This window comes from Callionymus lyra, chromosome 2, assembly GCF_982586985.1.
Source record: "Callionymus lyra chromosome 2, fCalLyr1.hap1.1, whole genome shotgun sequence".
NCBI lineage: Eukaryota > Metazoa > Chordata > Actinopteri > Syngnathiformes > Callionymidae > Callionymus > Callionymus lyra.
The window spans coordinates 35,146,204-35,173,935 of NC_141819.1; the positions used below are offsets into that span (position 1 = coordinate 35,146,204).

A 27,732-nucleotide genomic window follows, 5' to 3' on the forward strand; every position below is an offset into this window, starting at 1 on the left:
CACGAATAAAAATGTCTTAATATGTTTCTTGAAGGAGTCAGTAGACTCCATCAAGCGCAAAGAGAGAGGAAGATCGTTCCAAAGCTTAGGAGCAACAGCCTGAAAAGATTTCTCTCCTCTGGTCCTGAACCGTGTTCAGGAACCATCAGTAGATTCTGATCCACAGACCTCAGAGCCCGAGCTGGGGTGTAAGGCTGGATCAGATCAGTGATGTAAGGAGGAGCCTGACCATGAATAGATCTGAAAGTAAGAACCAGAATTTTATAATTGATCCTGAAAGAAACTGGAAGCCAGTGAAAAGTTTTAAGGATCAGAGAATGAGTTGTTGCTCAGCGATCTATAAATGCAGGACAAATTCACCTTTTGACCCGAGATTGTAGATCTGGTTCAAACACCTTTCCCACAAAGAAAAGTTAATGAGAATTTTAATTAAATACAGCTACACAATCAAACATTAGAAATTGTTGTTTTATAATTTAAAATACTTAATCACTTCCATCAACACTTTATCCAGACTTTACAGCATAATTAGGATGATTTTAACCTTCATCTTAGATTACAACATCTTCAAAATGACTTTTAACATTTATGATTGATACAAATTAACAGAATTTTCTATGTTCAAACGTTGAAATTTTTCTTTTACAATTTCTTTAGTTTTCATTACATTAGATACAGAAGTGCGACCTGGAAATGATCATTATACAACCTAGAAGTATAGAAAATACTTGATTAATCAAGGAGCTATAGCTGCCTTTTTACATCTCATACTTCCCCGAATATTACCTTATAAGCTCCAAAACTTGATCAACTCGAGTGTTTTTACATGAATATAGATACTGTCTGGGAAAAACACATTTCATTCAAGTAATTAACATTATTATTGGTTACTATTCAGCAAAAAATCTTGATACAAAACAAAATATTTAACTTCTCTTCACAGTAAAACGGTCGCACTCCACACGGAACATTCACTGAAAGTTTACAGAAATACATTTTATCTAAAAAAAATAATTCATACAATTAAAAAAAACAATTACAAATACATTTTCAAGCATTACAGTTTTAAATAAATGTATTTTTGGCTATAAAACTGCCCAGGACGACAGATTAAGGCAGGTGTGGATGATGGAGATGCAGAATGACCAGTATTGAGGAAAAGGCCATTCATTTCTGATTCAGTCAGCGCCAGAGTGTTGTCCGTCATAACAATCTGGAACCACAAACATGAGTAGGAAAAAGTGGTCCAGCACTTTTGAACATGAACAATCACCATAGTTTGATACATGAAAACAATCCAGTCAAGTTTGGCTTCACAAAAACGTTCAAGTTTCCTGCTGCAGTGGTTCGGACTGAGGCGGGACTTCCTGCAGTGGGTCTGCTGACGGGTCGTCAGATTCCTGTGCTGGAGGCTGGATGTTGTCCTGTCGACACACGTCACAAGTGATCAGATGAGAACTTCTGTGGCTAGAACCTTCAGGTGGTGTCAGAGGTAGGATGCACATGTACTCAGCCAGCAGGCGACAGTTACTTCCTCAGGTGCGTTTACACCAAACAAGATTTTGACGATAATAGCTGCGCTACTGGTACTTATGGTTCCTCTTCCTTCCATCCCTCAAATTAGAGTTTAAGTCATTTTTTTAATTGAACATATTAGTATCATCCTGATACGATATATTGCAATACTGTAGTAACAAGAATATATTTGTAGTATTGTCGAGTGCTTGACTCTGGTGTTGCAGAATTTAAAGACCACATGACTCTTGATGAAGTCGGAACTGCTTTCATTAGTTTTTGAAACCAAAATATATCCTCTAGTCCTCAGTAATCGTCAGGATCTTCATTGTTCCGTTCACTGCAGAGGAGGACTAAAAATAATGGCTTCCTGCACTTTTACAGTGACATGATGAAGTGGCCGAGTCATCTTCACACAACTCGCACAGAAATTAAATTAGTCCGAGCTGGTGATTTGATTTTACCTTTAGTTCAAGATTTAAGAGTGTTTATTGTCATTATACAGAATTTGGTTAAAACTTGCAGGTGTATCAACTGATTTGTGTGTTTGTGTGTGGGGGGGGGCAAGTTATATATTAGTTTAAAAACATTTATATTATATGCTTTCATTTCTGGCTTAATGGCAGCAGTCATTACTGCAGCTAAATAAACAAAGAAATCCTGCAAGATTCCAGCGATGACTGAGGACAAGAGGATACAGTCGACTCCAGCTACTTTTAAAGCTGATGTTTGGACATATGTTGGTTTCAAAAGTCAACGTAAATAGTTACGACTTCGTCAAGAGTCATGTGGTCTGTAAATTCTGCAACACCAGAGTCAAGTACTTCCCTGTTCCTGCAGTATTGCAATATAATGTATAGTTGCCCATGTATCATGATACATATTGTAACGCCAGATTCTTGCCAACACACAACCCTAACAAACCTTAAAAAATGAGTTGACTTAACAAGATAAAACAAGGTCCCATTTTGAACGTTTTCTTCGTTTTGTAGTCTTGGACAATATTGCGTCTTATATCAAAAGATATCACCGTCTCATTGACACTATCGTCTAGTTTCCCTCACAGGATGAAAATCCAGTGGCGACAAAATTCTGAGGTTATTTTCCTCAATGAAAGCAACTCTGAGCTCACCCTGTGTTTGAGGTAGGACAGGTAGGTGTCCCATCCTAGCGTGATGGTGTTCACGTACAGGACGCGGAACTTTGGCGAGAGGAAGTAGAAGTTGATCATCTGGGCCGCGGGCCAAACACACCAGTCCGCCTGCAACCAGAGATTAGCACGGTTAGAGGCAACATTTTAAAAAGGTGATGAAGGTGAATCCGTTTTTTGAAGCCTCTTGAAACAAATCCATAATTGTGAAACCTACTGGCCGATGACCTTTGACCTTTCAGGCCGAGCTTTAAATCTTTCATATGTATTATTATTTATCTCCTAGATTGAGTGTTTTCGGAGTTTGTTGGCAGAATGAAGGGGGGGGGTCTGGTGTGCAGAATCTTGTTCTTGACACTTTCTGGTCCTTTGTGTATCATCATGTTTGTAATTGTGTCGTTTAAAATCAACTCCATCTTGACAGGTTTCTTCTGTTTCTTCACTAGAACGTGCGGATCCCTTTATGTTGCTCTACAAATAAAGTTTAAATTACATTCTGAATATATAATTCAACCAATTAGTGATAAAATGTATGTACTTTTTAATGAACGTATGTCAATGTCATCAGTTTATATAATGGTTGAATTTAACATTTGAAAAGTTGAACCTTTTTTTATTAAGTTTTGGGGTTTTCTTAAATAATTGAATTGTAGTTTTTTTATTCCTTGAATTCAATCACTTTTATATTTAAAGGTTGAACAATTGAAGTCAATGATTTGTATATTCAAAGTTTAAATCATGAATGATGTTTGTATTAGATAAATTAATTTCAATTTCTATATTAAAAGGTTGATTTTTTATAATTTAACTAAAATAAATGACTTTTTTTTTAAACAGTTGGATATTCTTATATTAATAATTGAAAAATAAATTGTCCTGATTCAATATTTTTAATTTGTAGGCTTTTAAATTCAGTGACAGTGACGGATTACCTTATAAAACTCCCAGAACTTGTCCCTGAACTCCTGAAGTCCATCAGACAACGTCCGTCCCTCCATTACGCCAATGCCTGCAATAAAAAGTCATCAAGTTGTCGACATGCGTCAAAGACAAGTTCGATCAAAAAAAAAAAGAAGCTCCAGATAAGATTGCTGCAGATGACGTGTAGAATTTGGATCTATCACTCAGAACCTTTGAACTATATTTGCATATTGCTGGTATAGTGTGACTGAGCTGAACCTTTGAACCCTCAGGCGAAACATCTGAAACAATAACCTTTGTACAAGTCTTTAATGATAAATACTAAAATGCATAAATACAGATAAATAAACGAAAAAACAAGCGTAGACTACACACCTAGAAAGTACCATGCTCCCAGTGCTGGTGACGCCACCAGCTGATCCACCAGAACCTTCTTTCCCACGAGCTTCAGAGCGTTGCCGACGAACACTCGGTCCAGCCAGGTGTACCAGTAGTGCAGCGCTGGACCCATGGAGCAGCCCACTGCAAACATGCGGCCTGTAGGGGGCGCATGTTGAAGAAGAAGACGTTAAGGACTTTGTGGATTTATAATGTATATAAATTGAACTTTGATGAAGTACCGGTTACTAAATGAAGATTTTTACTCTAGTAAATCACTGCTGACTCAGTTCCTTTTTCAAGTCTTTGATGTTGTCAGTTTTCTCCACAATTGTCTTAAATACCTCACTGCTCTCAGGAGCTGCTTTGAAGGACTGACATAAGTAAGATGTAAAGGCTATAAGGCACCACAACCTAGAGGCGTCAGTACATCAACCACAGCTGCAACTTTTATATTTTTCATGTTTGCAGCACTTGTTCATCTGAAACCAACATGGAGGCACCAGTCGAGGTGAGAAACAACTTCAGTTCAGTATTTTTTATACATTCTACGTATTTAAAAAAAATTCACAGCAGATTCAAGAGTGTGCAGGGTTAGACTCTACAATGTGCATCCAAGCTACTTTGTGTGAGAGGCAAGGGACACCCTGAACAGGCTGCTAGTTCAATTAACCTATTTATGTTTTTTAAACTATGGGAGGAAACCAGAGCACGGAGAGAAAACCAAAAGGTTTCCTCAAGCTGGAAGTTAACCTATAACCTTCTTAGCTGTGAATTTGAATTTATGTTTTTTTTAAGTTACGACCCGCACAGAAATACTTTGATGCCTCTAGGAAGAGATACTCGACAACAATATTTCTTCTCGTTTTATAAACAAATACACATGCTGATTGTGGTGGCTGGAGACGCTTCAGTTTTCAAGATGGTCCTCACCCGTATGGAAGTATATTAGTGCCACCAGAATATTGAACGGTTGAATTTAAATGTAATTCAATTTTGAAAATTGAAACTGAATAATCAAATACAATCATGTGTATATTGAAAAACTAAGTTTTGTTTAAGCTTTCTTTTAATTTTCACAATGTATTTTTGTACATTTATTACTGAAATATTCAAAAACCCATTTTCTAAATTCAATATAAATTAGTTTGTAGTCGGGTTTTTTAATTCAATATATTAATGGCTCTTCAAAAGGCTACAAATTAAAAATGATTGAATATAGAAAAGTATATTTCTCATTTATTGGAATTAAAATATCAAACTCCATGTGTAAAAAACATACTTCCATTTTGAGTCATATAGACAAAAGAAAACAAACAAATTCAACGTTGCTATGTAGAAATCATTTAATTATTAAAAAACAAAAACATTTCAATAAGTAAAAATGTTAAATAATTGTATCCTTACATTTAACTACTCAATATATTTTTAATTAGATATCTATGAAAATGTTTTAGTACGACTTTGGTAAGCTATAAAGCCACACTGCTTTGCTCTAATGGGCCCCCTGGTGCATGTGGGCCCCACCATGTTAGTGTTCCTTTGTCTACAGGTGTACATTTACACTGGTCTAACACCGAAGGAGCCACAGGAGAATATGTTCAATCTTCTTGCCAAGTTACATTTGTTTTGCTTCATATTATTGTGTCATTGTGATTGAGCTCAAAGCAGGAAGTCCAGGAATATTGTTTGGTGTTACAGGAAATCTCTGTGTTGTCTTAACCCCAGATTCCAAAGCCTATTAACGAGGAGAAAAGAGAGGCCTTGCTGCAGATTTGTAGCCTCAGCGAGGAGAACGAAGCACTGAAGCAGCAGCTCAGCCTGAAGGAGACGAGTGAGAAGCAGCTAAAGAAGCAACTGCAGGAGACAGAAGGTGTTTTAAAGAGGGAAACCAAGAAGAGATTTGCTCGCAACAAGGCCCACATGGACACTCTGGCACAGCTGGGCGAGAAGGAAAACCAGCTGAGCGAAAAAAGCAAGCAGTGGCTTCAAAAGTCTGAAGCGCTGGAAGCTAAAGAGAAATCTCAAGTGGACCTCCTGCAGAGGAAGGACGAGGAGCTGGTCCAGCTGAGGAGTCAGTGGAACAACATAGAAGAGAGACGTGCAACAGAGCAGGTCAGCAAGGAGAGCAGCTGGAAAGAGAAAATGGAGATGGAGAAAAACAACCTGACCCGATCTTGGCTGAAAAAGGAGAATCAGTGGAGGAAGCATGTGAGCCACACCGACGAGGAGATCCGGTTCCTCATGTCAGAGGTGGAGCAACTTCAGGTAAGGCGAGGTTATCCAGAACCAATAGCAACAACTAACACGATCACTTCTGTCGTAGAAGCTGATTGGTCCAAACGGTACCCCCGAGAGAATAGTAGAGAAAGACAAAGAGGAAGAAGTCAAACCAGTGATAGAGATGGTGACTGGACAGGCACCCAGGAGGAGGAGGAGGAGACTGAAAAGGAACTAAAATCCACATAGGCGACAGTCGGATTTAGAATTCACGGTAAACGGTAGAGGATTATTGTTATTCACCGTGTCCGATTAAATAAAGCAAGAGTGTTGGCTCTCAAATCATGTTTTATTATTAACATGGTTCTTATATAGTTTATATTTCAATAAAGTTTTTACAAATAAAAATAATTTAGTTTTTTTTATGATTAATATGCAAATATTTTGCGGCATTTATTCATTTTTGTGTTGCAATTAAACTTCTATCTTGTCATAGTCATTGTGTACTCCGTAGCTTGAGGAACAATGATCCAAACGATGACTGAGGACAAGAGGATACAGTAGACTCCAGCAGCTTTTAAAGCTGATGTTTGGTTGTATTTTGTGTTTAAAATAAATATTAACAGTTCCGACTTCATCAAGAGTCATGTGGTCTGTAAATTCTGCAACACCAGAGTCAAGTACTCGCAAATACTACAAATATATACTTGGTCCTATAGTCATCACAATAAATTGCAATGTTTAGTATTCTTGCCCTTGTATCATGATATGTAGTGTATCGCAGATTCTTGCCAGAAAACTCCCTAAGATTGAAGTGGCTACACTTTATTTTACCTTTCAAAGACAAATATTTCTAGGTAGTAACCACGTTTCTAACGTAATACTTGTCAAATAACAGCAGTAGTTGGGCTGCTAAAGTTCAACAGTTCGGGATCAGTTACAGGATTTCTCAAGATCTCAGACAGATCTAGTAACCACCAAGTGTATGACAATTTGTCATACACTTGGTGGTTACTAGATCTGTCTAGTCATCTGTCTTGTCATTGACAAATGATTTTAGTTTGAGTAGTTTCAACCATTTATTTAAGGACTTTAACACTGAACTCACGGCTGTGTCAAACATTCTGATCAATAGTCCACTGAATTGATACATTGTCAGCTTCAGTCAGCAAGAACAAATGCACTGTGTGAACAATCAATTTGCAAAGAAATATATATATATATATATATATATATATATATATATATATATTTGTAACCTCCAAGTTTGAGCCACAAAATGCAGATCACAATCCTATGATAACTACAGCATGCTTTAAGACCAGGTTTACCCTACGCTAGTGTAGCTCTGTACAAAACCAAATCTATAAATAATTTAACAGAAAATGTAATTATATATAATATTAATATAATTGATCTATGTTCTTTATACTTGGATTTTTGTTATTTTTCTTGCACCTTGTTCTTGTTTTATGGATCTATCGTCTTTGTTGCTATGTGCTGGAAAACAACTTCCAGAAGGAGATCTCCAGAAGGATTAATGAAGTTTATCTATCTATCTGTCTATCTATCTAGCTATCTAGCTATCATCATCATCATCATTTGGCTCAATGGCTGAATCGACAACAGTGTTTTTGGAAAGGGATTTTTCTTAAGACATTTCTGACTAAAACTGCTCAATTGTCTTAAGAATTAACTTAAAATGTTTAAAACCAGAGAAACCACATATTCTTTCAGTTCATAAAAGCCACTGTATAAACTGTAATTCCCCAGAACTGCCCCCAGAGATGGACTCTTGAATTGTTGTTCTTTGATAGTTTCAACCTCCCTAAAGGTATTTGAATCAATGCAGCGCTTGCATGTGCTTTCAATTTATAAATCAATAGGTTAAGTCATCAGAATGAGAATTCTTTTTATTGTTCTTATCAGTGAAGGGTTCCGACAATGAGGAATTGTCTCAAAGGTTTATTGACCAGATAAAGTCGTAGTAGAATAAGTTATTATTTCTCCAATTCCTAGACATTCATTTACACAGCAGAGACTTGGAGATAAACATGTGACGCAAACATGATGATCACTTTACTTTACAACAGCCTGAAAGGTTTTAAAACAAAAGGTCAAAGGCCAACAGATGGATTAGACACAACATGAGGTATGTAGGTCTCACCTGTTCTCCTCCAATCTCGAACACTGGACTGTTTCTTGTGGATCTCCCGGCTCTGCTGCAGGAAGTCTCCCAGCGCCAGCATCCCTCCGCAGCTCACCGTGTTGGTCAGCAGCAGGTACCGACCCTGGAACATTCGCTTCCAGGAAAACCGGATTCGGACCAGGGACTCTTTACCCGCCCGTTGTAGCATGACGACCCCCCCAAAAAAGTCTCAAAAGCTAAAAATAAAAGCAAACATTCGCTATTGCTAACTATTTGACAGCTTCGTTGAAGGTTAACGAAGAAAATCGAGGCGTATATATGTTGAGAGTTTTCACAACAGCTGGAAGAGTTTTTGGCAGATGCATACGATATAATAACCGCTTGGAATAAATGTAAAACAAATTTTAAAACATCTGAGAAATGCTGCAAGACCTCCTGAAACTTACATGTAGTGACACTCGTGGGTCACACTGCGGAAGTGAAAATGAAAATGAGGTTCGAGCGCCCCCACTGGTAGGGATGACCGACAGGAATGAACATTAACTTCTGATTTTATTTACAATAATATAATAACGGATTTTGAATTATTCCGGGAAAAATGTTTGCCTTGCATTATTTATCTCATTTTATTTCATTTATGGTATAAATTAATTTATTAATTAACGAATTTCTGATTCTAAAGAAGACCATTTATTACCAGCAAACTTCATTGTTGATTTATTAATCATTCTGGCCAGGTTTTTTATCGATAAATCTAAATTTACTTTAAAATAGAACCCTCGTCTATTTAAATTTACTTTGAAAAAGGACAATACTTCAAATCTATAAAGCATTTCACTAAACAAATGGCATGTAAGACCATTGACGCTTACACTCACTTTAAAATTTTCAAGGCAGTATTATATAAATATATGTATATTTATTTTGTATTCGTTTTGACATCTGTATCATTATTTAGTTTTTATGTCCTGTATGTTAGTAAGTAAGAGTTGTCAAATGTATTATGTACCAGTGTTTCAGTTTCATTATATATGTACTCTTTAATATTGTAATATTTTTGTGTAAACCTGCTGTAGTTTACGATAAAGTCCATTAAATAAAAAAAAATACAACTAAGCTTCTGTATTTTCTGTCTGGTGATGCGTCAATTTGTTTCTTGGCGTGTGGCGCCCCCTGTCGTTTTCTTACTATAACAGTTATATAGTTATATAGACAGTTATACGCTTGTCAGTGTATTTATTCCGAATCTTTTGAATCAACGACACAACAGTTAAATGTCTCGATATCCCTGAACCTCGTGATGTGTAGTCATTAAATAATGATGATACATCTCGAGTGCATTGATTTTAAATACATTTTTCTGTGGAAACATTAAGAGAAAGAATTAAGACACATGTGAATAATCTTGTTTAAACCCTACATGGCAGCGTGAGAGATGATTAACCTTATTAAGGATTCAGTCCTTCCTGTGGCTCATCAATAATACACATCAGGTTGAGTGTATGGACTTCACGCTGCAGGCCTGTCATTGGTCAGATCCTCTCTCCTGCTCCCACCTACCTGCCACTCTAGAGACGTCAGTGCTGTCGTTACAGGGTACGGCTGAGTCTTTCAAATTAAAATGTAAATCAATTTATCTTATTTTCATTTAAATTACAAGCATAAATAAAAAAAAAAAAAAAGGGAATAGACCTGATTCTTTCACCTGGTGTATTGGCTTATTTTTATATTTAAAAAAATCGTTGATACCATATTAACAAAAGCAACAAACAACAAATAGATAAATGATCATATGTCACGCAATGTTTTTGGCTGGTTTTCAGCTACTAACTGTAGAATATGTTTTAATAGTCTCCTCAGGAAGTCAAATATTTGTATTCATACAATTTTAAACAATTCTAAAAATGGTTTACTATTCTTTAAATCCGCCGATTAAAATGAGTTAAATGGGGTAAAAAAAAAAAAGGCTGATTTAAAAATGATTAAGCAAAAAATAATGAAGGATAAAACAAAAGACTCTAACAGTGCTTATAGCATTTTGCAGCCAACGTTTAGTTTAATTTTATTTCATTATCCATGAAGGATATAATACCAATTTTGGATAAACATCGACGAGTTAATTTCAAGATAAGTAATCCAGGTAATGAGAACAGCTTGACATCATGAGGACTTTGAATTAACGTGTGTAATTAATAGTATTTCCAGTGAAAAATACATTTCTTTACTCCATTTCAAGAGCTGAAGCCAAAAGGCTTTTATTGTGAAATATAGAAGCGGATGTCTAAATTTGCTCCTCGTCTGACTTGACATTCGTGCTTGTGCTGGACGCGGTGGAGAGCAGCCGGAAAGAAATCTACAAAGGTGCGATTAAATTTATTAAATGTATTCTTTGTTTAAAAAAAAAGACGTGTTTCATTTAAAATAACTTGTATGTATGTGGTGTTTTAAACACGGATGGATTTGTTGAAGAAATGGGGAAATGAAATGGAAATTGGAAGGACAGATGGTCGTCAAAGAAACAGCTGTTTCATTGTGAAAAATAATAGAACGTAAATGTAACCCGATGGTGTGTGTGTGTGTGTGTGTGTGTGTGTGAGTGAGTGAGTGAGTGAGTGTCGGTCCCGGTTGCGTCTGGGTGGACCGGTCCTGATGGTGACTCAGGGCCCTGCAGGAAAATGCGTTTCATACCATCCGAGGATTACAATCGAGATATTTGCTTTAAATGTATTTCGCAGACAAACATTTGTCGATACAATTCTTTATTGTGTGTCTGCAGCCAGGAACAATACACACTACATTAATGGTAATTACATATGTCATTACAAGTCAGTGTCCACAAAGGGTGAGGTATCTGCCTCGGAATATGTCTATATGAAATGATTTTTAGTGTGTTAATCCCATTGTTACACACAATATAATCATTGTGTGGTGGTTTCGTACACTAAGGTGGATGGCGATGAGCCATATGGTGCACAGTTGTGCCCCATGTGGTTGTCAATTTGGTTGTAGGAACATGTTCCGCTGCTCATCTGCCTCTGCGTTTTGTAACAATTCATAAGTTAGTGTTCTTGAATACATCCTCTGATGCTTCTGAACACATCATCATGTGATGTAACCCAAAGTCTTTTCTGGGTCTTTCATAAACCCGTTTCCCAGCGACCCCACCTTGTTGGATGATTTTCTATAGTGCTTTTTTATTCTATGTCCTGCCTAGGCCCCATGATGATGATGTTCTTTATCGCTTTGGAGGAGAATAGTATATATTTTCATTAGTAATCTCTAATGGTATCTCCACATGTATCTATATTTCTATTAATCTCTAAGAGATGTATGTTGCTAATGTGTGTTAGTTTTGATGGTCAGTTCATGTTCTCGCTGGATATTTTCAGCTTTGTCTTATCCTGATTTATAAGATTGAAATATTTTTGAACAGAAGAGCCTTTTATTAGGGAGTGTGAAGCTTCAATAGTCAGTTAACTCCACTATTTTTTGGATCTCTTGACATTACTCCAAAATATTTTAGGTGGTTTCCTTTTCAGTCATGCAGCAAATCATTGTCTCGTCTCTGAGTCTCTTAAGTAACCCCTTTTATTAAGTTTGTTCTGTATCCGACCTCGTTTTTTTTTAAGATCAAGACTTCCAAGCTTGTTATCAAAGACTAAACTCACCAGCTGATGTCACTCTGTGACAATTGGTGTCAGAGGTGGGATGCTCCTAGCAACGCAGTCATCAAAACACAACAACAATTGATCAGCATTTACTGTAGGACCCTCAGTAGGATTACCACCTGTCTGAGGTTCAACACCCACACTTTCATTAAATCTACTCCCATAGTTCTCTGCCTCGCCACTAGCATCAAATATACCAGTTACTTTGCAACTGAAGAAGCCTCTTGAATGATGAGGTGAAACGTCTTCCCAAAACTATATTCAGTTCGCTTTTGAAGCCCTTGGATAACTATGACCTGGAAGAATGAGAACCTTGCCTAAGGACACTCGCTGGTGTTTCGCTCTCTGGGTCAATGACGACGGAAGTACATGTACAAACAGTCAAACCCCCCGAACATCGTCTTATTTAGCTCATGCTCCAACATCCCACTTGGACTACATTTTGAAGCGGGTCCAATTTCAGTTTGGTCTTGTGAAGTTGTCATGCAGTCTGTCAGGGGTAACAAGAGGCGTTACAGTCACATGACACTGCTCGGAGAGCAAACAGATCCTCTGAGCTGTTAAGTCTCAACCACTTCTTGCAACATTTTTTAAAAATGTTGTTTTCATTATGTTACCTTCAATAAATATTTGGACCTTTTGTCGTACAGAGGGCCAAATTATCGTCGATCTGGCAACACTGGTTGCATATTGTTTGAAAGAGAAGGTGAAGATATCTTTGGTCTGATTGAACCTAAACGGTTTCACTCCTGTGGATGTGACACCTGCAACACACATTCTTCTTTGAGTGACATCATAGGACAGTCAAATAAATCAGCCAAGATATCAGGGAAAGAATGAACAACATTTTTTTTTATTCTTGGGTACCATTTCTAAACGTCTATTGGTAGAAGTTATTGTGTCCTGAGGGTCATCATTTAGCTTGATAAGAATCTGTGTCACAGAGATCTGTAGAAAAGCAGAGCCCTCGCGGAATGAACCAGTATGTAGACTGCAACTAATGGACTGTCGTTTCTCAAAAACTCACATTTAAAAGAACGATTTTGTTTGACTCACTCATACAGAAACAAAGTACTTTATTTTTTGAATAATGATCTGTTTGCGGTTTAATTATAGAGTTTGCCGATCATGACAATCGCTACATTTGGAAAAGAAAATACCTGAAAACATCATCTAAGCCGTGACATACGGTGCTATCAGCACCATACGGTCGGGTTTGTTTGACTACAGGAGGAGGGGCTTCACCTAAAAAAAACAGATAAAGGACATTATGCGTGAAGTTGAAGCAGCATCTACACTACAAATAAATGTGACTTCTAAATAGAAATTGACATAAAGCAGGCCACTGACGTCCTGGTCCTATTGAAGAAGACAATCATGGCACAGTTGCACAAAAACAGTCGGGAAGGCTGAACTGTAAAGTAAGTAAGTAAGTAAGTAATTTGTATTTATATAGCGCTTTTCCAGACCAGGGTCACAAAGCGCTTAAATAATCAAAACAATACTCAATAAAATATATACTTTAAGGGTCAAGATAATACTTACTGTATTTTTGGACTATTAGGTGCACTTAAAATCCTTACATTGATTTTCTACAAGATCGACAGTGCTCCTTATTAAATACATTTTGGTTGTACTTACTGACCTCAAACTGATCTTTTGTGAGATCCTTCAAAAATCTGTAAGATGTTTTAGTAAGACTTAGTATTTCCAGTTGTACCAGTAGAATACATTGCTCCTTGGGCTTGAAAATACACCCTTTCATTGATAGTGCGCCTTATAATCTGGTTAATATGGTGTTGACTGATAACCAGCGATGAATAAACGTGTAGGCTGCTTTCAATCAGACCCTGGAATGACTTTAAGTAAAGTGCAGAAGCAATTAATACATTAATGTAATCATGATGACTTTCAAAACTTGCAACATGATATAAATGATTCACAAATTTGACCCATTTTGGGACTCTTGTGTCCCAAAACTGCTTCTGGAATGCACAAATGAACGTCTGACGGACACACGGCTCTCCTTGATGGGCTTAAAGGGTCGGTTTTGTGTTTAGTTTTTGTGTGTTTCAAGATAGAACCCGCCTGTAAAAGTTAAGAGCTTTAAATTGAGTGAGTGGAAAAGACAATTCTGATTTGTTATTCTTAACTTAAGGAACTTTTGAGTGTGTGTGTGTGTGAGTGTGTGTGTGTCCACTTCAGTGTCCACTCTACTATATTTACTCATATGAGTCAGCGGCGGCACTGGCTCAGTCTGTTTTGGTTTAAAAGCAGAGAAACTCGATTAGTGATGGACTTAAAGTGAATCTGGATTTCCTTTTCTCCATTTTCTGAGGTCCGACTGATTTCGAGTGACTTCCTAACAGAGCAGTTGAAGTCATTAGAGGTGAAGTGTGCAGTACCTAGGTAATACACAGTAAGCTTAGCAATTTCAATGATTTTTACAATTTGGTTAAAGATAAAAAAAAATATTGATGGAGAGCAATAAATAGTATAAGAGAATTGAAAAAAAGGATTTATTTCGTAAATGCCCAAAAACAAAATAGAAAAGATCAAGGGAGGCGAAGAGGAGAGTGCAGTCAGGGTGGAATATATTGTGTTTTTTTTGGTGACTTTGATTAATAGTAGTATTTCAAATAAACTCCAATACAGTCTTGAGGTATTAAAGTTGCTTTTAAGTATTATTTTCGTTAATGATGATGGAATAGAAGCATTGAATGATTAGATTTTTATGATTTATATTTATGATTTTTTATTTGGCACATTATTGTCCAAATTGATTAAAAAAAAATGATACAAATGGTTTACCCTGTAGTCTTTGAACCCGCCTTGGTTCACCTGCAGACTTATAGCAGCAAAGAAAAGCTTCTGCTGCTCTGTTTGTGCTGAAGGAGGAGAAAAAAGGAAGATGAAGAGACGCTATTTTTAGCGTTGCCTCCTCTCATCTGCATCCACATGCTTCCTAGGAAAGGAGACACGTGATTGGAGGAAAATATGGGGGGAAATGCCATCTCAGGCAACACCGGAGCAGGACGGCAGCTGCAGCGCTGCACTGCTGACGGAGACTGTATGCGGAGGAGATGATGATGAAGAAGATAATGATGATGACGAGTCCATCCTGCTCGCGCAGGGGGAAGTTGTTCATGCTGGTCATGTAAAGGGGAAGCTGTTGTTCAGAAAATAAATGAAGATTACCACACCTGAACTAGGAGGTTTACACTTGGAGGTGCATTGACACAAAAAAAAAATTGGTTGGAAACTGAATTGGATTATTTAGTGGCTTTGTGTTTAAACTTCTCTGTTATAGGTTTTAAGGGGATTTTTCCGTTTTTCTTATTTGCTTCCATTTGGAATTATTTCAAGCCCTTAGATTTTACATCTATTTGCACAACCTCATGACTGAAATTTATTCATTCAAATTCCAGCTTAAAAATCGTTTAAGTAGTCTATTACTGGGATTCAAAAATAAAATATAATGTTATTAACAAAATGGGATGTAGAGTGATCCCTCGCCATATCGAGGTTCACCACCATATTATTTTGCATACAGTACTTTACTTTAAATGCATTTAAAATCTTTGTCTATGATTCTGTCTGGTTCCTATTGTACTGTGTTTTGCATCATGATTGGGTCAGTGGGAATCCAAGCGTTGGGTTCTGTCTCTTGATTGTCCAAGAGAAAAAAGGAGGGAAAGTTTATGTGGAAAATGACTTTACATTCAAGTTTCGGGAACGCAGCTTGATCAGAGAAGCTGTAATATATTCTAGCGTTCCAGGCTGAAAAGGCTACGATATTATTTTTCTATAACTCTATTTGGTAACTAATGCACATTCTTCTGTAGGCCACAGCCAACACACTGTTCTAATCTCACACAAAACAACAACAACTCTCCTGCACCTTTACCCCGAGACCAAAACATACTTGCTTCAATTCAGCCAACCTAAGTCGGTCTAATAAAACAACTGCTAACTTTTGAATAAATCTGGAAGTTAAAACTACACAAAACCTTAAACCCGAGTGTTACAATATTGAAAAATAATTAAAAAGTGTCATGGTGAAATGATGTAGGTTTATTAGTGTATAAACTATGTGTTAAAAGGTTAAGTTTGGGAAAGGTTTTATGAATCTCTTTTTTTCGAACACAACCCCTTCAATAAACAAGGGACAACTGCAAACTTTAAACAATTAAAGGCTACTTATTATTAGCATTAAGCATGTTTTGTTTCTTATACATAATTCTGGGGCTAGGTGAGTCTTTTTTCTTTGTCATTGCTGAGCAGAAGTTGAACAGATAGAAAGATAGAAACAGAATTCAGAGTATTGATATAACATGATAACTTGTGAAAAAGAATCCTTCTGGGGCCCAGATATAATGTAAGGTTACTTTCATTCATTTTCTTCTGCTTATTACCTTAACCCAGGGGTGTCAATCTCAACAAGTGGCAAAAATCTTTTAGCACTCAACAAAATTGATATTCACCGAACCGTCTCAATCGGAATATCAGATTCCCCCATAAAAACTGTTATTGGAATCATCTGTTTATATGATAACATCAATCATCTCCGTATGTTATCTTTATCACTAGCATCTTCATTGATCAGGATATCAACATGAACATTCATTTACTTTAAGGCGGGCCACATAAAAGGACTTGGTGGTGGTGGGATTTGGCCCAGCTAGTCAGGGTGACAGGTGGAGGACACCCTGGAAAGGCAACATGGAGTTGAGTCAGTTCATAGTAACGTCATGCTCTGTGGAGACAGAGATGCGCAGATACACGACCGGCAGTGATGCTTGACAGCCGCGGCACACGTACATCAACCTGATCCTGTGATTTAATGAATTGCTCTCTCTGGAGAAACACAGTCTGATACAAACCTCCTCTTCAGGGTCAAAGGTTGAATATGCTGACCGCACAAGATGACGGGCAGCAATAAACTCTTGACATTTAGTTGTACGGCCTGGCTGGCCTCCCGGGTGATGGATTGACATCATGTGCTGTTGCTCTTATCGTGTTAGCTCTGCTTCCTTCTGGTGCTTTTGTTTTCTGAGCCGTCGTGACCGGTGTCCATAAAATCTGCCGTCGCAGACTTATGACCTCTTCAATTCACCGGGGCGCTAATGCCGGTCCAATTAGTAAATGGAGGTCGTACGTGGCAGATGCAAATGGCAGCATCTTTAAGCGAGAGGTGGGGGATGATGGGACAGGTTGACAGCCCGTCATGTGACACATAAAGACAAACAATCCACATGGATTGACACCAATAGACAATGTAAACACAAAGGGCAAAAAAAATCAAATGCTCTTTTTGAAATATAGAGGATCGTAGTGATTACTAGGGGTGCGCTATATAGCTATATATCGACGTCTATTGTGATACTGTAGGAACAAGGATTTATTTGTAGTATTGTCGAGTACTTGACTTTGGGGACATTAGAATTTACATCGACAAAGTCGTGACTGATATCATTTGTTTTGAAACAAAAATATGACCAAACATCCTTAAAAGCTGCTGGAGTTGACTGTATCCTCCCGTCCTCAGTCATCACCAGGATCTAGCGCCTGGAAGTTTAATTTTTAACACAAAAATAAACAAAATGGTTCAAATATTTTCATCTTAATTATGAATGAAAAAACACTTCTTTGAAATATTAACCATAAAAAAAACTATGATGAAAAAATATGATTTGACTCATAACAGCAGATGCATAACCAATACTTGAGTCATTTGTATTCCTGCTACATTAGAGTGAATAAAACTACTAAAGTGACCAGAACAAAAGTTTCCTCCTCCATCACTCAGAACTTTGCCGACTCAGCTCAAAGACCTGTCGATATATAACAGCGTGTTGCTGAGTCGACACTTGTAACTTGAGTAAATACATTTTTAATAAGAAGGGAACCGAACACGTCACGCAGACTGTAATCAAGTGTGATCTCCGATCGCAAATTAAGTCCTTAGGTTGCACGATAAGGATGCTTAAATATGTGATTACTGTTTAATATTGAACACAAACAGTTAAAAACCAACACAAATCATGAAGAAGTACATGTTAAAACAAAGTAGTCTAAAAACATGATATTGTTTCTTGTGCTTTTTTTTTAAATTAAATTGTATTATACAAACCATAAAATGTATTTAATAATATAAAGTAGTAGATTACTAAATAAAAGAAAATCAACCATTTTTACCTTTTTTTTTTTAAACAAAAAGTATTAAATAAATGCCAATATATTTAATCTTGCAAATTGCATTTCTTATTATTCATTTAAATGTTTTATTCTAGAATGAACTTTTTTTTTTCTTAGAATAAAATCTAGTTGATTATTTTTCTTTTATAGCTATTTTTATGAATATTTATCTAATTGGAAAATGAATTTATGAAATTTGAGCTTATAAAACATCATTTGTAATTATATAGATTATGTTATTTGCTACTTTCTTGTTAATTGAATAAAAACAAGAAAATCAGGGAAAAGCCTGCACAAATAAGATTGTCTTAAGATGCTTCTTGACGGAGTCAGTAGATCAGATCAGTGATGTAAGGAGGAGTCTGACCATGAATAGATCTGAAAGTAAGAACCAGAATTTTAAAGTTGATCCTGAAAGAAACTGGCAGCCAGTGAAGAGTTTTAAGGATCAGAGAAATGTGAGTTCTTCTACTAGAGGAGGTCAGAATTCTCGCTGCAGAGTTTTGTATCAACTGCAGGCGAGACTGATCCTTCTTGTTTATGAAAATAAACTGTTACAATAGTCTAAACGAGCAGACACAAACACATAGAAAATGGAGTAAAAATTGAAAGCGTATTCGAGAATTCATTTTAGATGAAACATTTTGTTGTAAGCCACACACAGAGGACATTTAAAAGAAATTAGATAATCAATCTTTATTTGTCGAACAATGAATGTCTGCGTACATTATACTTCCCCCTAATAATGCCATATATGTCATATTGTGTTGAGGTTTGGGGAGATACATGCAGGACATACACAGACCCTATTATTAAACTCCAGAAAAGAGTCATTAGAATAATCTTGAGGAAGGGTCGCAGCCTCTCCATTATTCAGCAGCATCTTTCTTGTCCTTCATGTAAGGCGATATGACGGTGCACTTGGTTTGTTTGTGCGGCTCTAGTGTTTCTCCGCAGTGGAGATACGAGACTAAATTTAGAGACACAATCAGCGACCAACAAGCCTGCGTCCTGAAGTCGCCCTCCAGCCAGAGCGGAGAGGTTTACTGAAACATTCTCTTTGTGTCTTTGAGCTCAAAACCATTGAGGACACCTCAGGACACCGGTCTAGTCCATCTATTGGTTGCTTAACAAATCGACGGGAAGTTTTTCCTTCTTTTGGTTTTTAGCTAAAAGCATTTTCTGTCCTGCTATCACCTGCTAGCGCATACGCTTTTCCCACGAGTCGGCAGGTCTTTGAGTTTCAAGTTGGAAATAAACAGCACTGTTTGAAAGCCAACTGTGACCCTCTACTACAAATATACTCAGTCAAGTGTTTCCTTTACACAGTTTATCAACGTCCACTTTTTTTTACTTTACTCTACAGGGCAATGTCTCAGTACCTTAGAAGTGAATACATTTGTACATATCTACATCACTAAGTTACTACATTAGTAAATGTACTAACTCAATACTTGTGTTGTTATCCTTACACACCAAGTAATACTTTTATCAAGTTCCTTGGTTATTTGTGCAGGCCAACTAGAATTAATATCACAGGGCTGAACCTTGGACTGTGGGTGATTCACTAAGATTGTGCTCATAATTAAACAAGAGAGGTTTCATTTTTTTATGTTGTGTAATACGAAGTAGTGGTCCCACAAAACATGTGTTGCATTAATATTAGCTGTATTGATTGCTAAAGTCTGGAAGGAGTTTAATTCATTTTAAAAACACATGTTTTCTCCGAACAATATTTGACTCTTGATTACGTAATCTTTAAACGTTAACAAGCCACTAAACCTATAAATAGTTAGAGATTTAACTCTAGTTTATCACATTTACTCAAAAAAAGAAGCTTGTTAAATCAGATCTGTCTGATTTAGCATTATGGTGAGATGTTTACGATGCACGATTTCTCGTGCTAACTTTTTGCTCTTTTTATTTGAAGGCTGTGAGGAAAATTCTGACATCAAACTGGTCTGTGGTGAAAAAAAACGGTTAAGCAACTTTGACATAGTGTGTTTTATTGTTACAGTGTTCATAAAAAGCGAAACCTTGGCACCTGCGCTTTTCTCACACCTGTATGGACTCTACACTAGTTTTATTTGTCAGGATTTGTGGTCCAAACAGCAGATCACCATTATCCATGACTTTATAAACATCATCCATCCTCACTATTACATTTATCACTGTGGTAAAATGGTCCTTCTCTCCGCAGATGGCCTCCGCTACAGCGACCTACGGACAGAAGGAGACTTCAGACCAGAACTTTGACTACATGTTCAAGATCCTCATCATCGGCAACAGCAGCGTCGGAAAAACCTCTTTCCTGTTCCGTTACGCCGACGACTCGTTCACGCCGGCGTTCGTCAGCACGGTGGGCATCGACTTCAAAGTGAAGACCATCTACAGGAACGATAAGAGGATCAAGCTGCAGATCTGGGTGAGTTGTGGCTTTTAATGTTTAGACTTTGAAGATTTCTAAGGCTAAATACGATCTTACATGTTTTGAACTACACTGAAAAGAGACGTTTTCTCCTCCTTGTTCTTTGAAATAAACCAGTTAAAATATTACTCACAGTGTTAACAAGGGAGCACACACTGGTGGTTACTCTGACAACCCCTCTGGAGCAAACACTGGTATTTGTTTTTTTCTGCATTTTCCTCCCGAAGGCTCAACACTCGTAATCCTCCGGGGAGAATAGAATTGGTTTAACAGTAAACAGTAAAGAGCAGCAGGTCGCGGTTCATGTTTAATCATTACAGAAGATACGGTATGTACTAAAAAAAGATTTAGACCAGACAGCACCAATATTAAGCTTTAAAATATCAACAATAGTAGCTACATTGTGGTGTAAAATACCCTAATAATCATTTGATAAAATTACTACTATAATATGTGATAGAAGAATAAATAAATGATACATGGTTTAACCAGTCAAATAATGGAAAATAAATATTACCAAAATGCATTTAAATTGCATTTCTATTTTTAAAACGTCTCCTCAAATTAGGTTATAATTTCAGTGAAAAACACCTTAAATTAGAATAAGTTCATTTGGTCTTTGTATTAAAATGTTTTAAAGTAAAAATGTATTATAACAAAAATAAATAATATTAAACAATATTAAGGGAAAGGGATGTGTGATTTAAAGAATATATATCATTTATAATAATCTATTTATATATTATTTTCTGCTTTATTTGGAGAGTTAATTAATAAATTAAAGTCAAATTATTTATTATGTGCATGTAAACAGTACATGTATAAATATTTATGATCAAGATAATAGATATATAGACAACATAATTTGATCAGAAGATACCATAATATTATCTAAAAAATGAAATTATTATAAATTGAATAATTATTAAGCTGTTCTGTAAAGAATGTAAGGGGGAAGTATTGCAAAAATGAATTCAAACATTGAATGTGTGAAAAGAAAGTGTTTTTATTTTAATATAAAAATAAATAAAAATAGTGAATCGTAAAAACTGCTTCGGTGGCCCAGAGGTGCAAAATGAACACAACTCTACTGAACGCACAAGTGTGTTTGCCTCTGTTGTCAGCCTTTAGCTTCTCTTGCCTTTGCTGAGGAAGACTCCAGCGGCCAATCAGAGCGAGGGACGGCTGTGCTGCCATCCCCTCCCCCAGTGCAGCACATCTCAACTAGATATGGTCAAACTCCCATCCCCCTGTTTACAGCACCTCTCTCCATGATGAACTTTAAATCACTTACTCAATTAAGAGAAATACTGTTGGATTATTATACGTATCAAATCACACTCGGACACATACAAACATCAAGATGAGCCCCATGAGGTTTTCCTACCATATTCTAAAAACTAATCTCCATAAAAGCTTGAGGCTGGTCACGCATCCAGTGTGTTTTATTGGTTGCTTTTAGTCTTAGCACAGTGTGTGTTTTACTTCCATGAACAGTCTATGTTTAGGTCGTATAACCCCATGGCACGCGATGACCCTGCTGCTTGGAAATACAAAATAAATAGAGGTTAATCTTCTGTGTCAACATTTGTAGTTTAGTAGTTATTTCTCGTATTGCACTCATGCATACAACATGTATTTGTAGGATTGAGAAATACTCTTTCTTTGATTATTTATCAGGTATTTATGCTGCAAGTGTAATAGATAGATAAATGTTTATTTGTCATATAAGATTATCAGACAGGAGACAGAAGGTTACATAATCAAATACAATTAAATTAATAAAATAGTGTTCAAACAAAGACTTCAAGAAAATATAAAAAATGTCCACAAAATGGAGGCAAACGAATACAGTCGTTTCAGTCCAAAATTCAAATGCCCAATACAAAAATAGACAATAATCTATAGCAGAATAAGGAAAACCAAGAATAATCAAAGTGTCCAATATGACCAAGGACCGTGTAAAAGAGTCAATGTCATACCAGGCAGAACCGTGAACGAGCTAACGCCAGTCTATGGGAAGTCCAGCGTAAATGAAGTGATCCTGATTAACTGATAGCTGGCTGCCTTGCGTTGTAAGGCAGTTATGCCACACACCGCCCACTGTTATCGGTGGACAGACAAGGGGAAACAAGGGAGCAACAGGAAGGTTATTTACAAAATAAAGTGTTTCACAAAGGGATTGTTAATGATCCACAAGGAAATTTATTTGGGAATAAAATGTAAGTGCTATTTACTAAGTGTTCGGAATCTTCTACTAACACGATTGTTAGCAAATAAGAACCAATTAAAGTTAGTCATCGGCTATAATGTTGCCAAGAATAATAAAAGCTTTAACCTCCCACGGTGCTAGGATGTTAGCTTTAGAAGTAGGTAGCTACTTAACAGCATGGCAGCTATTAAGGTAACTAACAGCACCTCTTAAGATTGCTACATGATAACAACAGAACTCTGGCTGAAGCTTCTTTAAGAATGCAAAGTAGCTTCTTGGCAGTTGTGGGTTTTATTTGAATAAAAAGTTATAAATTGTCTACCTGTTTGCCACCACTTGCTCTCGTTTATAAGTCTACATGTTCACTCATTACCAAGCACCATGCAGCTACATAGCGCCCTAAATAGCATTTTTAAGCGCTTTTAAAAAACAATCCTGAGAGACAATTTAAAGAAAATCCATGACTTTTGTGATAGTTAGCAAGCAACAAAGAAAAAAGACAGCTATTTTATGTTGTCATCATTTTCTAACAAAACGTACATGCAGAAGAGAATTATAAAAATGTAAAAGTATTCGCTTATACAAAACAAAAACATTTTGTAAAAGAAATATGTTGAAACAAATTGTCCCTTTCTTTAATACTGAGCTTATATATATTATGACATATACTGCACAAATGAATCTCTTTTAAGCTAAATACATTTTAATTTATCTCGATATTGTATTTATAATTTTTGACTTCCATTGATTTTTGACCTTTAGATCAAAGGTCACCAACCCTCTTTCAAATGCAAGATACTCCAGGCACAATATGTGACCGGAAGGGTTATCATCAGTTTGGTACACACTTATATTCCTATAATAAACCGATCACATTATTGATTGTTTAATTATTACCAAAGGGCAACAAGCTTTAGATTATTATACATTTATGACTAGAAATTATGGTCAATAAACCTATTGATTAGAAATCACGTACTTTTCTTAGTATATTCTTTACTAAAGTAAGTACTCAATTCTTTTTTTATATTTTTACCCTAAGTTCTTGGAACTACTGTAAATACGGACATTAAATTCAATTAATTATTTTCTTACCAACAACTTTCTAGTTAGCACCATAGCATGACTGTCAGAAAAACTAAAATTTTACACAACTCAGTTAAACACAAGACTGTTGTCGAACCTACAGCTCTCAGACTAATAACAAGGACAATGGACAGCACTATACAATTCTCTGGTGTTTCTTTAAAGATTAGACAAGATATTCAAATACGTTGTGACCTGGTAAAGTTCATCTAGTGAATGAACACATTGATGAAAAAAGCCAGTGACTGTTCCCATGTTTGGATGTTTGTGTGTGTGTGTTGAATCATGTGTGGACTTGTGTTTAATGTTTCGATCATGAGGTATAAATCTATAGTAAACCAGCGGACAAATAGAGAAGACAACCATGAAAAGAGAGAGAGCTAGAGCTAGAGATGAAACTAATCCAGCAGGACTGAGAGCACCGAGTGTTCCTGGTTTGTTAGCGGTAATGTTGTTGAATCTGTGAGAAGCTTACATGGTGTTCAGTGTCGCATCATTCCCTGAGCGTCCATTATGTCTCCTGCTGACACTTCAGCGTCCAAGGAAAGAGCGAATAGACGAGCTGCACTGACACCTACTGGTGGCGAATGTGATTACACAATGTGTAAACCCATAATAAGCTGTAATTATCGTTGTTTTTTTTGCTTTTTTAGGACACTGCTGGTCAGGAGAGATACCGTACGATCACCACCGCCTACTACCGAGGAGCCATGGGCTTCATCCTCATGTATGACATCACAAACGAGGAGTCCTTCAACGCCGTCCAGGACTGGTATGTGAACTGCACAGAGATTATATCAACACAGGGGCCACATTATATAAAGTGACTGTGAAATATCCAGATATTATGTTAATAATAATATATTTAATGGTTCTTTTATGGTTTGTATTACAATTAAATTAAATATATTTTTAAATAACATTATTTTTATTTACACTTAAAATGCAAATATTTACACCATTTGTTTGCCCTTTGACCCTGGTCTGTGATAACAAATAAAGCATACTTACTTACTTACTTTTGTGTTGCAATTAAACTCCCAGCCGCAAGATGCTAGCAGTCATTAGGTCCTCTAAATCTAAAGGAACTAAGAAATACAGCGAGATCCCAGTGATATCTGAGTACAAGAGGATACAGTTGACTCCAGCTTTTACAGCTGATGTCCGGCATATTTTGGTTTCAAAACTTCAAAGTTACAACTACGTTAAGTGTTATGCGGTCTGCAAATTCAACAAAATCAAGTACTTGACAATACTACACATATATCCTTTTTACTAAAGTATCACAATATATAGATGGACGCCCCTGTAATTTTATATGCATTGTGTCGTCTGATTCTTGCCAAAACACAACCATAATGTCAAGTGTTGTGTTGCTATGAATATAAACCAAAAACATAATTTATTTAATGTAGATATCATTAAGAGAATCAATTTTCAATTTTTTTAAAACAGATCAAGCAATTCAAATCCAGTTAAACGTTTAATATAAACGTGAACAGAATTTATTGTATTTACCATATTTTTTAAATGAAATCATTTGTTTGAAATTTGGGTGGCGGTATGGGTCGGTTCTGGCTCTAAAAGTGTTTGTGTTGACTAAGATTTAGCAAGACACTTAAACAATAAAGTTTGTCAATTTATCCATCAATTCTTAAACATTTACATTCATTGTTGTCCAGGTCGACTCAGATCAAGACGTACTCGTGGGACAACGCTCAGGTACTGCTGGTGGGAAACAAGTGCGACATGGATGACGAGCGTGTGGTCGGCGGAGACAGAGGCCGGCAGCTGTCCGACCACCTCGGTGAGTTTCATTCAATCGATCATGCTCCGGAGTAAAAGTCCTTTGGGTGACCAGGCCACACGTCTGCCCCGTGCAGGGTTCGAGTTCTTCGAAGCCAGTGCCAAAGACAACATCAATGTCAAGCAGACCTTCGAGCGCCTGGTGGACATTATCTGTGAAAAGATGTCCGAGAGCCTGGACGCTGGGGATCCTGCCGTCACCGGAGCCAAACAAGGGCCTCAGCTGACAGAGCAGCCGGCACCCCCCCATCAGGACTGTGCATGTTAAAGTTGATCATTCCCTCGAGCACCTCTTTCCTCCTACTCCTCATCCCTTCCTTTTTAACCTCACAAGCTCATACTGACAAGAACCTGCTAGTAGATCAGACCTGGGCATTGGTAACACCCCGGGGGTCACGTAAGGACCGTTGCAGTTCTGATAACAGCCACTAGAGGCCAGTGTGACTCTAGCAAGACATTATGTGAATTTCTTAACGTTTCAGAAATGTCTTTATTTCTATTCGGTCTTTAAACAACACAATATTTTCCTTTCATGAAATCTTCCGATATTTAAAAAAAACTGTGATTTTATTTTTATACTTTTACAATCTCTATCATTTCATTGTAATATGTATATTTTTCTGTTCTTTCATTTCAACATTTTTTATTATTTTTTATTAAACGTTATTATTTTATATAACTGTACTTAACCTTTTAAACACATTCCCTAAGAAACATATATACTTTACGTTTTTTAAATACATTAACGCATAGTATAGGTGTAATATTTTCTTCCTTATTTATTTCTTACGGAGCCCCTAAAGAGACATGGAAGGAGAAGATCTTAAGAAGTTAAAAGATATTTTGAGAAGTTGACGTCTTGAGATCTTTTTAGCGAAACCTCTTCTATAGATTATTTACAATTTTGGCTGCTGAGAGCCTCCGTACATCATCACAACTATTGCGCATAATCCAACTTAACAATGGAGGACGACTTGCAAGACTTTCTGGTGAAGAAATTAAGTGGAAACTAGTTGGTCGCGCAGTAACCTCTCGCGATGTTTCAATATCTTTTTTCATTCTTTGAGATCTTTTCCCTTTAGGGACCACGTCCTTTCCGTAATTTTTTTGTTTTTAAGTTGATTTTTTTGCTTTTCCCTCAAATATATACAGCTTTGTCAAGGCCTGGTCCCGATGTGGCCCCTGTGGGTGCATTAATAGTCCATTCATGTTTTCACGCTGCACAGATTTTGTTTTATCAGGTTTTGCTTGAATGCCATAAAAACTAGATTCCTCTTATTTTCTTCAACATTACACATACAATAGATTCAGACATCAATGGATCTGTCTTCTGTCGTCGCCTCAGCTGGTATCTAAATATTGATTTTGCAGTATTGATACCGTCATCCGTGTTATTCCACTTCTTATTCCAGCTTCCCTTTAATAAAGCTTTTGATTTCCTGAAACACAAGAGAGGGAATGACATTCTGTCACGAACAAGCAGACCTACAATGAGACACATTCTATTGAAATGTATTTATTTTAAATGTACAGATGAACATTGTGCAATATAGATCATATATACAGGTATGCATTTCTGAAAAAAAAACATATGAAGAATCGTTAAGAAAACCTATGAGATCCATGTTGTGTCTGAACAACATGCATCAGTGTTTGTGATTTTTTTTTTTTTCTTTGTCTCATGCGAAGATGTTTAGTCAGAAAATCCTATTGGAGGGAAAGTGTTTGTTTTTTTATCAACTATATGGACATGCTTTTAGGTCTTGGTTAACCTTAGGAATAATTTGTATGTTTAGTGGATTTGATGTGCACGCTGGGCTTATGAGCAGGTGAAGAACATGGAGTATGATCATCAGGGATATTTTCTAAATTAAACAAAGCATTTAAGATGGAGAAGAACACCCTCCTTTATCTCATCATTCCACCATGATGCACACCTTCAATTCTTTCTGCTCCCCATCAGAAATATGTTTAAAAAATTAAAGTCATATCCAAACAATA

The 27,732-nt window shown here is 36.6% G+C and overlaps 2 protein-coding genes across 4 annotated transcripts; one reads left to right on the forward strand and one right to left on the reverse strand.

Annotated features, from left to right (window-relative positions):
• Positions 1–408: 408 nt before the first annotated feature.
• mpv17l2 (MPV17 mitochondrial inner membrane protein like 2) lies at positions 409–8,790 on the reverse strand. Of its 2 annotated transcripts, XR_015710544.1 has the most exons (6): positions 8,352–8,790; positions 3,962–4,123; positions 3,598–3,674; positions 2,648–2,776; positions 1,274–1,424; positions 409–1,213 (listed from the first exon to the last, which is right to left on the reverse strand). XR_015710544.1 is itself a non-coding variant. In XM_087784845.1 (5 exons), the coding sequence occupies exons 1-5, from the start codon at positions 8,539–8,541 to the stop codon at positions 1,326–1,328; spliced, it is 657 nt and encodes a 218-aa protein (XP_087640971.1). In that variant the 5' UTR covers positions 8,542–8,790; the 3' UTR covers positions 409–1,325. The 2 variants fall into 2 exon arrangements, 1 of the variants encoding a protein (XP_087640971.1); XM_087784845.1 differs by having other exon boundaries at positions 409–1,424.
• On the forward strand, positions 4,180–27,732 carry LOC148086662 (ras-related protein Rab-3A). 2 transcript variants are annotated; one of them, XM_087784843.1, is made up of 6 exons: positions 4,180–4,475; positions 5,693–6,232; positions 20,400–20,624; positions 24,579–24,697; positions 25,608–25,732; positions 25,809–27,732. In XM_087784843.1, the coding sequence occupies exons 1-6, from the start codon at positions 4,458–4,460 to the stop codon at positions 25,997–25,999; spliced, it is 1,218 nt and encodes a 405-aa protein (XP_087640969.1). In that variant the 5' UTR covers positions 4,180–4,457; the 3' UTR covers positions 26,000–27,732. The 2 variants fall into 2 exon arrangements, with proteins under 2 accessions (XP_087640969.1, XP_087640970.1); XM_087784844.1 differs by lacking the exons at positions 4,180–4,475; positions 5,693–6,232 and adding an exon at positions 10,641–10,694.

Coding starts and splice junctions, on each gene's coding strand:
- LOC148086662 (XM_087784843.1), top strand. Junction 20,625..24,578: donor GGATCAAGCTGCAGATCTGG/GTGAGTTGTGGC, acceptor TTGCTTTTTTAG/GACACTGCTGGTCAGGAGAG. Junction 25,733..25,808: donor GCAGCTGTCCGACCACCTCG/GTGAGTTTCATT, acceptor TGCCCCGTGCAG/GGTTCGAGTTCTTCGAAGCC.
- mpv17l2 (XM_087784845.1), bottom strand. CDS start 8,541: ATGCTACAACGGGCGGGTAAAGAGTCCCTGGTCCGAATCCGGTTTTCC. Junction 4,124..8,351: donor TCGAGATTGGAGGAGAACAG/GTGAGACCTACA, acceptor CGCCCCCTACAG/GCCGCATGTTTGCAGTGGGC. Junction 1,425..2,647: donor TGTCCTACCTCAAACACAGG/GTGAGCTCAGAG, acceptor GTGTGTCGACAG/GACAACATCCAGCCTCCAGC.